This window comes from Apostichopus japonicus, chromosome 16, assembly GCF_037975245.1.
Source record: "Apostichopus japonicus isolate 1M-3 chromosome 16, ASM3797524v1, whole genome shotgun sequence".
NCBI lineage: Eukaryota > Metazoa > Echinodermata > Holothuroidea > Aspidochirotida > Stichopodidae > Apostichopus > Apostichopus japonicus.
In genome coordinates, this window is record NC_092576.1 from 10,348,848 (window position 1) to 10,362,544 (window position 13,697).

Genomic DNA, 13,697 nt, shown 5'->3' on the forward strand with positions numbered 1-13,697 from the left:
ATATTTGTTTATACAAATTTGACATGCTTATATTATTTGGACATGCTTATATTATTTCGGACATTTTGCAACACATGGCGTGAATTCACACGCAAAAATGTTCTCTATAAATATACGAAGTTAGCAGTAACATTCGACATATACATATACTTTTTCGACACTCCAATATTATTTTGGACATGCTAATGTTATGGACATACTTATACTAGTTTTCGACATGTTTACATAAATTTGGACATGCTTATAATATTTTGGGCATACTAATATTGTTTTGGACAGTGTTGATACATATGGCATTCCGTATATATAATAAAATCGTAATGAGTTGGAAAATCCATAACAGTGAAAAAACGTCCAGCGTCCACCGGGATTCGAACCCGGGCCTCCCGCTTTATATGCGTTCACCCTAACCACTAGGCTATGGACGCTGATTGTATGTCCAAAGGTTCGAAACTGGTAAGGAAGGTCGTAATTCCACTGTAGGCGTTTGTCACCTGTATCGAAAAATACTAGTTCTGTTTTATATAGTTTAGTGTTATAGAGTAGAATCATTGATAGTACCCCTTTAAAACTGTAATTTACTGTTTTGATTGCGAAATTGTTTGCTGTTTCCCTAATCACAATGTTTCGTCGCCTTCATACATGTAGATGTTTGTATTGCAAAGGAATTTTTTTATGGGAGGGGGGTGGTTGTTAACGTTCATTATGTGTGCACTATAACTTCATTGTTTTGCCTCGATTTCACAGAAATGAGGAACTATTTGTTTGCCGGTATAGTCATGATATCAAAGTCGGAATGCGATACACATCGGGAGAATTTCGTGCAAATAGTATAGTATGTAATATTAGATCCTCCTGCAAGCAGGAACTCACGAAGAAGCCTCATAGGCTTATCAAAGCCGCAAGCTGACCGAAGTCAGTCTCTTACATTCATATTTAACGTCCATAATTATGAATTGTTAATTGTCAACAACTCTGTAACTGGAAGACATACATTAATCTGGGAGTGACTCGAACCGGGGACCTTATAGTGAGTCAGTATGTCGAACTTGTCTCTCAACACGACCGATTCATAAAAAAACGAGATGTGGCAATACCGATGGAGGAAGATGTAGGAATATGGAATGTAACATCCGACCACATCTGCATCTATGTGTAATTAGTATAATTGTTGTTGGAACAGATACAAATAAGATCGTTACATTACAGTTTAGACGATGAACCGCCTAGTAATTAACTGGTCGAAAGATTATCCTGAGGTTGGCGATCTTTTAACAGCAAGCTTTACAAAGCACAATCTAGCTGACTGCGCATCAATATTACATACATGAACGACGGATCCCATTTTGAAGTGTAGGTGGTGTGGGTAGGGATGGGGGGGGAGCGTTGCCCTCTTACAACTAATTCCTTGCAAATTGCAACATTTTATCTTAAAAGTTTGACTATTGATGAATAATTCTTTGAAAAATTAGAATTGAGGTGGTACTCATTATCTTGCGGTGTGACTTAGTTAGGTGCGGTAGTATGTTAATGTAAGGGTGGCGTAAAACCTTAATACTCTCCTGAACTTGCGACTTGTTACAAAAAATTATTCAGGTCTAAAATATAAACTTTCATGAATTATTAATGACTCATTTTTCTTCCGTTGTGTGTGTGTTTGGCATGACAAACGGCCTCCGAGCCCCCGGCTCCGCCGTCGACTGGTTACATTTAGAAGACATGCATGTATATAAACATGTCAGACCTTGAAATTAGATTTTGTTAGTTTTTGTGTCAAGGGTCAAAATCCTTTCTGGATATAATTCTTGACGACACTGCGTTCTCGACGCACACGTTATGTTTGAATTTTTATAGTATCGTTTGCCTCCGTTGTTCTTGATGCACTGTCTGGTTCTGGAAGATTGTGTTTGTGGAGAGGCCTACGATTTTAAGTCCTCTTTGTATAGGATGTTGAGTAACAGTTACTTTAAAAGACACATGGTTTCACGTTTCTCATCTTTGGAACTGATGGTCAAATATGCATTCAGATATCAACAAACACATAACATTGTACCTTTAATCCACAATTCCCTTATAAGTCATTATGACCATACAGTGGCACAATTGTGTTGTTTAAATGCTTAACCGACAGTTAATAGAAGCAGGTGTTATCATTTGACAAATTTTATTGAATACGAAGGGGTTTCCTGCAGTGCAAGTCATGAAAGTGGGTCGCGCTATTGCATATTAGTGATTTTCAATTAGGATCTCTTGCAAATATTTGATTAGAAACAATTATCAGCAGAATACTTTCTTTGCAAGAAGGTTTTAAAGTTAATGTTACACGTAAGTCAGAAGATATTCAACTATCGAAGGGTGCTGGTTTTAAGTTTTTTTTATTTTTTATAGAAGTGACTGTAACCAGCCGATTCACACAGAGATTACAGTAACTACTGTACATCTAAAGGTTTGTACCACGGAAAAAACTGGATCGTGCTGACAAATCTGATAAATTGGTAGCATGTGCTATTAAGTTTACAGTAAGAACTGAGGTTATTTGTAATTCCAAGAAATCCCAAACAACTTATTTGTTGGCATTACACATATCCTCAGTTCTTACTGTAATCCTACTAATAGCACATGCTACCGAATTATAGCACGATCCAGTTTTTACTGTGGTACAAAACTGTAAGATTAACAGTAGTAACTGTGTTCTCTATTTGTATTGGGTGCTGTAACAGAAGGTACAGATTGGTCATGTTGATGAAACAACCTGGTCTGCACTCCGAGCAAGATATCCATAAACTGCTGAATTGCAAATGCATACCATCGAGACAAATCTGCTTCTAACAATAAATAGACAGTAGTGTACACAACGTTATAGTACTGGTCAGTGACATCCTTCCATTGTTTCTATCGAATGATTTGGGGATTAATGAATGCGTTTAGACACAAAGTTAACTTTGATATGAAACAGACTCATAAGAAACACTGCGATGCCTCTCCAGGTTATATTTTTTTCTGTACGACGTCTTGAGAACTGGCCCAATAAATACCCATCCATTAGGTCAGTTACTCAACTATAACAATAAAGTTAATAAGAAAACATGATATTTCTATTTTTTCAAATAACACTTTTTAAAGTTCATTGCAAAATTATCAAGAGCAAATGATTTTGAATTTCATACAAATATGCTCTGTTGTTGATGGCTACACGTATTATAATATTAAAACGGTTTAATACATTGAATATTAAGGTCTTTACCAGGGAGCTGACACCATCATCATTATCATCAAATTTAGCCTTGAAGGAGCATTCCATAGCATTAACATCATTTTAAATCGGAATATTGTGAGCACCAAATCAGGTTAAAGAAATATTTCCTGCACTTGCTTTGCTTTTTATTACTAATTATTAGTATTCTCTTCCATAATTGCATAACAAGAAGAAAGCGCTGACTACAGTAACCCATTGTGTGGAGTGTTAGCTCAATGGTCAACGCCGGTGCGTTTCAAATATAAGGTCCCTAGTTCGAGTCACTCTCAGATTAATGTATGTCGCCCAGTTACAGAGTTGTTGATAATTGACAATTCATAATCATGGACGTTAAATATGAATATAAGAGACTGACTTCGGTCAGCTTGCGGCTTTGATAAGCCAATGATGGCTTCTTCGCGAGTTCCTGCTTGCAGGAGGATCTAAAATACCTACGGTACAGTACATACAGTATGCAGTCAGGTAGCCAGAACATTGAATGTAAAGTTTGGATGACGTCATTGTGATTTCATTCCAAAGATTTTGACCTGCTTCACCTTTTTGTACAGGTGATCGTTAGTGCGTGTCCATCGTCACCACTTCTGCAAGTTCCTTTTAACAAAGGCTGAGGGCATACAACAGTTAGAACCGTATCAACATAAAGTTAACGTGTGAAACCTGATTATGATATTTACCAACCTATTGATAAACACTGATCAAGCTTGAATGAAGGTAAACTATAGAAAGCCAACTAAATTTGTAAAGTCGAATTAAGAAAGGCGAACGTATATTTGTGTTTGACTAAGTCGCCTATCAGTTTTGAGAAAGGGTGTGTATCCTAAATTTCCCAGTTAGAAAAACAGTGCCAACTAAACAACGTAACTTCACTTTCAAATATCGTTCTGAGAGCAGTTATTGGGTAACCTTCTAAAAAGCAGCGCATTATATTTTAGTGTTTTGTTGTGTTTATGTTGCATATTAATGACGAGAACCATGTTGCTAAGCATTTGTATTCACGTTGTGATTATCGCTAGTTCATCTATACATACAGCTGCCATTGTAGCACTTCCTTCAGATCCAGGTAAGTCAGAAGATTTTTGCCTCCTACAGTCAGCAACATTAGTTAACGTGTATGGGCAATCAGAGGATGCTTAAGAGGGAAAAACCCTGTTGCCAAGTTGAAAAACAATACATAGGCATGTGTGCTCGCAGGAAACAAAACAAAATTCCAGACCGGGCAGGATACACTTCAGTTTTCAAGAATCAGTTAACTGTTCACATAATGAACCGGTTAACTTGCTTAACATAGACAATTGGCAGGTGTTGTGGTATTACGGGAAGAAGCAACTTTCGCACAAGCCCAACGATGGTTTGGGCTTTGGTGCATTTTTTAAAATTATATTTTGTTATCGCAAGGATATATAATAACTCGGATTTATTGGTTTAAGGTCATATTGCCATATCGTTGTAACAAAGGAGTATATCTGTTATTTGGTACTTGCAAACAGGTCCCTGACGGCCACACTGGCTGGCGTTAAATAACTCTGGAAGCATAAATGTTGAGGGATTGCAGTTTTGTTATGATGCTAACATTAGTACTGTAGTACAGAGAGTTGATCATATTAATTATGTTAATAACGAGTGAAATTATGAGTGGTCACAAGATCACGAGGAAAGAGGACTTAACTTTTGAAATCAAACGTTTCATCCTGAAGCTAGTGGTGCTCACCTGTTGATTTAAAGATGGGTTATGGTCAATAACAACACCAAGGTGTTTAGCTACGATACTAAAGTGAATGCAGGGACCATATGGCATATTAACATCACGAATCACCACCAGGCTTAAAACCGGCTGGGTTTTACATGGTTTAGTTTAAAAAAGACATTGAGACATCCAACTCTGGATAGTATCATATGCATATATTTAGAAAAAATGACATAACTTTTTACATACTTTTTTTGACATTTACTTTGAGAAGGAAACATTTTTGTAAATCTGATGGTCATCACCATAACCTTGTCACTTTCTATCCCATAATATTTACAACAATATGGTAGAAATACCTCAGAAAATATTGACTAACGCCGATTTTAGAGCATGCCTTTGTGGAACACCAACTCTTTGTTGATCAAATTTATAAGCATACATAATTCCCAATGCACACTCATTATAAGGATAAGTAAGATAAGATAAGATAAGTAAAACTTTATTGATCCAAAAGGGAAATTCAGGCACTCGCTCATAAAACAGTCAAAAAGTTACAAAAATAGATGTGAATATTGTACAATAAGACAGTAAGAATAATAAGAAAAAGTCAATATATGAAAGTCAACGTAATAAAACCTCATTAAAAAGCTTAATTGCACGGGGTATGAATGAATCTCTGTATCTATTGGTTTTGAGACACGGAAGTCTCAACCTGCCACTGCCTCTGGACATCTGACTATTATGAAGTAGCTCATAGAGGGGGTGGGTATGGTCCTTCCATACCGCGTCCAGTTTGGACTCGAGAAGGCTGTGGTAGACCGAGTCAATGGAAGGCAAGGGTTCCCCGACTACTCTCTCTGCATTCTTAATGATGCTATTAATACGATCTATTTCATGTTTGTTTACATTCCCACCCCAGCAAACCAAGCAATAACGCCAAACCCGGCTAATGGTACAATTATAAAACATTTCAAGGATGTCATGACGAACATCAAAATTCGACATCTTACGGAGGCAGTACAATCTCGAATTCAACTTTTTAACTAATATATCAATATGATCTCCCCATGCCAAGTGATCATTCAGCACCACCCCAGGATACTTATATGACGTAACACGATCAACTACACTTCCTTTGACAACAACAGGGGGTGGAGGATTAGTATTGTGACGAAAATCAATAATCATTTCTTGGTCTTAGCAACATGTAATTGGAGGAAGTTAAGGTCACAGTAGTTCACAAAAGACTGAATTTGACGTAAGTACGCTTCATCACCATTACCATTGACTAAGCCAATCATGGCAGTATCGTCAGCAAATTTGATGAGTGAGCACCCTTGTTCTAATGACCTGGCATCGTACGTATAAAGTGTGAATAGGAACGGTGCTAGAACTGTTCCCTGGGGTGCCCCTGTATTTGAAAGAATAACATCGGATAGACACGAATGGCTGAGTTTCACCAACTGAGTTCTGTTAGTTAAATAGTTTAAAATCCAGTGAATAAAACCACCGGGAACGTCCATATTCTTAAGTTTACTGACTAAAATATATGGTTGGATAGTGTTGAAGCAGACGAAAAGTCGAAAAATGTCACACGGGCAAAATGTCCTCGGCAAGAATGTTCTAAATGAGAATATAGTTTATGGAGGATCAAAAGAATGGCATCTTCACAACTTCGATCTGATTGGTATGCAAACTGGAAAGGATCTAAAAATGGAGTTACGAATGGTCTAAAGCGTTCTAAAAATATACGTTCACAAACTTTCATGGGCACAGCAGTGAGGGCAACAGGACGTAAGTCATTCAAACATGATATTGCACTGGTTTTAGGTACTGGTATGATACATGATTGCTTCCATAAGTTAGGTATAACACGTCGGGTTGTGAAAGATTGATTGAAAATATACGTTAAAATGTTCGAAAGTTGTATTGCACATTGTTTTAAGACCCGCGGGGAGAGCTTGTCTGGTCCGGCAGCTTTCGATGAGTGGAGTCTTGACAAATGACGACGAACCTCACCTTCAGTAACCGTGATGTCACAGTCAGAATTTGCGAACTGCTGTTAAAAATCGTCGTGTTCAGCTGAAAAATCCTGTCGATCGAAACGATTATAAAAGCAATTCAGTTCGTTCGCATAGTCTTCATCCACTCTGGGTAATAGGCAACAGTATAATGACAGATATAACCAATTTCAGGGCAAAACCCGTGAGACCAATATCATGAAGAAGTATGCTCATCAACATTTGGTTATCAACGGCTCACCATATTCTATGCATTCGAAACATGAGCTGCAAGAACAGCGCCTTCATGAGTTACTTAATATATAAGACTTTTTAGTTATCATACTCAAAAATTCCTCTTATGTGTGTGTCATCTTCCGTTCCCTTAAACAAATTTCACTACCAAAAGGGTATTGAAAAACTTCCAACAAACATTATCTTTCACTACAATCATTATTTGGAATATCTTTGAAATTAATAAATAGATAGGCTAACAAACTACAATTGTTTTCCTTATACGGCATTGGGAACCTTTCAGTAAAAAACATTCAAATTATTTTAAATTATTAATTGAGTATATTCAGATTACCGGCATTAGACGTTTCTTTTTACGTGAGTCTTCACACCCTTTAAGGAGACACTAACACAATGATCACGAACATCCTATCATGCTTGTGAAAGAGATCACTGTGTTGATGAACTTTCTTAAACCGCTAAGAAAGGTAATTGGCCTTATGCATTTGGGAGATAATACATGTACACGGCTAAAGGCTTCGGAGAGGTGGAATATGACATCATCACAGTATTTGCAAGAACAGCGCCTTCATGAGTTACTTAATATATAAGACTTTTTAGTTATCATACTCAAAAATTCCTCATATGTGTGTGTCATCTTCCGTTCCCTTAAACAAATTTCACTACCAAAAGGGTATTGAAAAACTTCCAACAAACATTATCTTTCACTGCAATCATTACTTGGAATATCTTTGAAACTAATAAATAGATAGGCTAACAAACTACAATTGTTTTCCTCCGATTATTAGCTTTGACAGCTGTTTTCCTACTCACAATGTTTCGTCGTCTTCATACCTGTATATGTTTGTATTTCAAAGGATTTTTTTTGTGGGGGAGGGGGTGGTTGTTAAACGTTCGTTGTGTGTGCAATATAACTTCATTGTTGCGCCTCGATTTTCACAGAAATTAGGAGCTTTGGTTTGCCGGTATAGACATGATATGTAAGTCGGACTGCGATACACATCGGGAGAATTTCTTGCAAATAGTATAGTGAGTCAGTATGTCGTACTTGCCTCTCAACACGACCGATTCATAAAAAAACGAGATGTGGCAATACCGGTGGAGGAAGATGTAGGAATATGGAATGTAGCATCCGACCATATCTGCATCATTTTATGTAATTACTATAATTGTTGTTGGAACAGATACAAATAAGATCGTTACATTACAGTTTAGACGATGAAACGCCTAGTAAATAACTGATCGAAAAGCTATCCTGAGGTTGGCGATCTTTTAACAGCAAGCTTTACAAAGAACAATCTAACTGACTGTGCATCAATATTAAATACATGAACGACGGATCCTATTTTGAAGTGTAGGTGGTGTGGGTGGGGAGGGGGAAGCGTTGCCCTCTTTATCCTTAAGTATTAGGAAATGGATATTTCGACTTATTCCTTGCAAATTGCAACATTTTATCTTTTAAAGTTTGACTATTGATGAATAATTCTTTGAACAATTAGAATTGAGGTGGTACTCATTATGTTGCGGTGTGACTTAGGTACGGAAATGTGTAAATGTAAGGGTGGGGTAAAACCTTAATAACCTCCTGAATTTGTTACAAAAAAATAATCAGGTCTAAAATATAAACTTTCATGAATTATTAATGATTCATTTTTCTTCCGTTGTGTGTTTGTTTGGCATGACAAACGGCCTCCAAGTCACCGGCTCCGCCGTCGACTGGTAACATTTAGAAACATGCATATATATAAACATGTCGGACCTTGAAATTAGATTTTGTTAGTTCTTGTGTCAAGGGTCAAAAACCTTTCTGGATATAATTCTTGACGACACTGCGTTCTCGACGCACACGTTATGTTTGAATTTTTATAGTATCGTTTGCCTCCGTTTTTCTTGATGCACTGTCTGGTTCTGGAAGATTGTGTTTGTGGAGAGGCCTACGATTTTAAGTCCTCTTTGTATAGGATGTTGAGTAACAGTTACTTTAAAAGACACATGGTTTCACGTTTCTCATCTTTGGAACTGTTGGTCAAATATGCATTCAGGTATCAGCAAACACATAACATTGTACCTGTAATCCACAATTCCCTTATAAGTCATTATGACCATACAGTGGCACAGTTGTGTTGTTTAAATGCTTAACCGACAGTTAATAGAAGCAGGTGTTATCATTTGACAAATCTTATTGAATATGAGGGGGTTTCCTGCAGTGCAAGTCATGAAAGTGGGTCGCGCTATTGCATATTAGTGATTTTCAATTAGGATCTCTTGCAAATATTTGATTAGAAACAATTATCAGCAGAATACTTTCTTTGCAAGGTTTTAAAGTTAATGTTACACCTAAGTCAGAAGATATTCAACTATCGAAGGGTGCTTGTTTTAAGTTTTTTTTATTTTTTATAGAAGTGACTGTAACCAGCCGATTCACACGAGATTACAGTAAAAACTGTACATCTAAAGGTTTGTACCACGGAAAAAACTGGATCGTGCTGACAAATCTGATAAATTGGTAGCATGTGCTATCAAGTTTACAGTAAGAACTGAGGTTATTTGTAATTCCAACAAATCCCTAAAACTTATTTGTTGGAATTACACATATCCTCAGTTCTTACTGTAATCCTACTAATAGCACATGCTACCGCATTATAGTACGATCCAGTTTTTATTGTGGTACAAAACTGTAAGTTTAACAGTAGTAACTGTGTTCTCTGTGTGTATCGGGTGCTGTAACAGCAGAGACTGGCTTCGGTCAGCTTGCGGCTTTAATAAGCCAATGATGGCTTCTTCGCGGGTTCCTGCTTGTAGGAGGATCTAAAATACATACGGTAAAGTACATACATTGTGCAGTCAGGTAGCCAGAACATTGAATGTAAAGTTTGGATGACGTCATTGTGATGTCGTTCCAACGATTTTGACCTGCTTCACCTTTTTGTACAGGTGATCGTTATTGCGCGTCCATTGTCACCACTACTGCAAGTTTCTTTTAACAAAGGCTGAGGGCATGCAACAGTTTGTATACCGTATCAACATAAAGTTAACGTGTGAAACCTGATTATGATATTGACCAACCTATTGATAAACACTGATCAAGCTTGACTGAAGGTCAACTGTACAATGACAACTAAATTGATAAAATCGAAATTAGAAACGAAAAAGGATAATTGTGTTTGACTAAGTCGCCTGTTAATTTTGAGAAAGTGAGGTGTGTATCCTACATTTTCCAGTTAGAGAAAAACAATGCCAACTTAACAACGTAATTTCACCTTCAAATATCGTCCTGAGAGCAGTTATTGGGTACTAAAAACAGAGCAATATATTAAAGTGTATTGTTGTGTTTATGTTGCATATTAATGACGAGAACCATGTTGCTAAGCATTTGTATTCACGTTGTGATTATCGCTAGTTCATCTATACATTTAGCTGCCATAGTAGATCATTCAGATCCAGGTAAGTCAGAACATTTTATTTTTCCTACTTAAAGTCAGCAACATTTTGGTTAACGTGATTGTGCAACCAGGGGATGTTTAAGAGGAGACACACTGTTGCTCAGTTGATAAACAATACATATGCATGTGTGCTCACAGGAAACAAAACAAAAATACAGAACGGGCAGGGTACACTTCAGTTTTCAAGAATCAGTTAACTGTTCGTATAATGAGCCGATTAACTTGATTACAATAAGACAATTAGCAGGTGTTGTGGTAGTGTAGGAAAGAAGCAGCTTTTACACAAGCCCAACCATGGTTTGGGCTTGGGTGCATTTTTTAAATTATATTTTGTTATCGCAAGGATCAATTATAACTCGGATTTCTTTGTTTAATGTCAAATTAACATTTCGCTGTACCAAAGGAGTATTTCTGTTATTTGTTACTTGCAAACAGGTCCCTGACGGCCGCACTGACTGGCGTAAATAACTCTGGCAGCACACATTTTGAGGGATTGCAATTTTGTTAAGATACCAACATTAATACCTTAGTACAGATAGTTCCACATATTAATTTTGTTAATAGTTTATAACGAGTGAAATAATGTTAGGTCACAAGATCACGAGAAAATAAGACGTAACTTTGAAATGAAATGTTTCATCCCGAAGCTAATGGTGTTCACCTGTTGATTTAAAGATATGTTATGGTCAATAATAACATCAATATTTTAAGCTACGATACTAAAGTGAATGCAGGGGTCATATGGCATATTAACATCACGAATCACCACCAGGCTTAGAACCGGCTGGGTTTTAACATGGTTTTGTTTTAAAAAGACACTGAGACATCCAGTATAATAAGCATATATTTAGAAATATATTACAGAAAATTCACTTTGAGAAGGAACAATTTTTGTAAATCTGATGGACTTCAGCTAATCGTATCACTTTATCCCATAATATGTACAGCAATAGAGTAGAAATACCTCAGACAAATATTTAACTAACGCCGATTTTAAAGCATGCCTTTGTGGAACACCAACTCCTTCTTTATCAAATTTATAAGCATACATATTCCAATACACACTCACTCGCTGCAAACAGTATAATGACAGATATAACCAATTTCAGGGCAAAAACCGTGAGACCAATATCATGAAGAAGTATGTTCATCAACATTTGGTTATCAACGGCTCACCATATTCCATGCATTCGAAACATGAGCTTGTTAATATCTGAAGTGTCCTTCTGTATAAAGATATCGATCATGGTGTCCTAACATGACAATTTAAAAAAATAAATCTCTCTATTTATATGGTTTATGTTATAAGTTATACGTCAGGTATCCTTTAGTTTATTATTTCGTAACTTTTTTTTTATAATATGCGAACGGTCTAAAAAATAATTCTAGATTGGTTATGTCGGACGTTAGATTTCACTAGACATATTCTTGTATGTTCTATGATCCCTTTGAAGACCACTATACATTGGTAATAAATAACAAATAGCGAATTTTACTGAAAAAGTCCAACTTGTATGGCATTGGAAACCTTTCAGTAAAAGACATTTAAATTATGTTAAATTATTAATTTAGTATATTATTTAAGTGTAATCGGAATGTATCAAGTTTTTTTTTTCCAGGTCGCAACTAGTTACACTTTGAGCAATTTATAAGACAATATATTAACAATGACAACAATGTCTGCAGTGAGCGTCATCATTAATTAAGCCGTTAAGTAGCTTTCCGGAGAGTTAGCATATTTTAAGTCAGAATAATTTGAAAATCAAAAGAGATATAAAGGTATTACATCCTTCACGTTTACTTTAATTTTCTGACAATGTCTCATCAAGGTTGAACAATCTGTCTATAGTCTATCTCGAGAGTATTCCATTGTATGTTTACATAGCCTACGTTAGTGATCATAAAATGGCGTCACATGACATCATAAGAAAATCTATCGCACTCCCAGCACGGTCTTACTCTTTTTCAAGAAACCATTATTACCAGCCTATTCAGAGATTACAGTAACTACTGTAAATCATAAAACTTTGTACCACAGTTAAAACTAGATTGTGCTTACAAATCTGATAAATCGGTAGCTATATGTGCTAGTAGGTTTACAGTAAGAACTGAGGATATGTGTAATCCCAAAAAATCTCAACAACTGGATATGTTGGAATTAAAAATATATCCTCCGTTCTTACTGTAATCCTAATAGCACATGCTACCGATTTATATGACCATCCAGTATTTACTTTGGTACAAAATGTTTAGATTTACAGTAGTAACTGTGTTCTCTGTGTATATTGGGTGAACAATAGCCTTCTGGCTTATTGGTGCAGGAAGGTTATCCAGCAAATGAATTAAGACGTTAGAGATTGATTATTAATATTTCGTCACCAAGTCGTTAAAGAAAAAGAAAACTGGTTTATTTTTTCTACTTCATCTTTTGGTAACTAAATATTAAGTACTTAGCCAATCTAACTTAGCTACTTGTTGTCAGTATAATTTTTGCCATAGAATAGCATGGGTTTCAAAATATTACCTCCCCATTAACGTCCACGATCACGTTGTGTTAGTTTAAATACCCATATTCTTACTGCGTGGTAATGCACAATTTAAAGTAAAATGTATCTAATCCTTATTTCTGTTTCCTTTTTTCTACACAGTCATCGATTTTAATGGAAATCCAAGCAATGTTAATGAAGACGCTGGTATTGCAGTAGTTTCCTTGATTTCTTCAGGTGCCGTCAGTCAAGAAGTGACAGTTGGTAAGAAGGAGTTGTGTGAAGTGAATTTCTGTTTAGCATATTAAACTTGCAGCATATTAACTTTGACATCCCTTCAAAATTCTAAATATTCTCATTTAGAAAAAAAGAACAAAATTTCTCCAGAGTGTACGTATTTTCCAGAGTTTACAATCTGGTGGACTGTTTTGGGTGATTTTTCATTCTATTTAAAGACAAACGCACTAAGAAATACACTAGGAAAACGTAATATTGGAAGACGTCAAACGTCTTATAGTTTGGCATCTGATTCAATACATAGGTTTTAAACGGTGTGCCACTATGACTATA

General features: G+C 36.2%; 1 protein-coding gene across 3 annotated transcripts in view; it reads left to right on the forward strand.

Annotated features, from left to right (window-relative positions):
- Positions 1 to 13,697, forward strand: part of LOC139983640 (uncharacterized) — a 29,196-nt gene that overhangs the window by 1,951 nt on the left and 13,548 nt on the right. The window contains exons 1-2 of one of the 3 annotated variants that reach the window (XM_071997316.1): positions 3,994 to 4,316; positions 13,290 to 13,391. In XM_071997316.1, the coding sequence (XP_071853417.1) occupies positions 4,217 to 4,316; positions 13,290 to 13,391 (202 nt within the window). In that variant the 5' untranslated portion in view covers positions 3,994 to 4,216. Of the gene's footprint in view, positions 1 to 3,993; positions 4,317 to 10,500; positions 10,643 to 13,289; positions 13,392 to 13,697 lie in introns of those variants that run through there. The other 2 variants (XM_071997317.1, XM_071997318.1) reach the window with 2 other exon arrangements.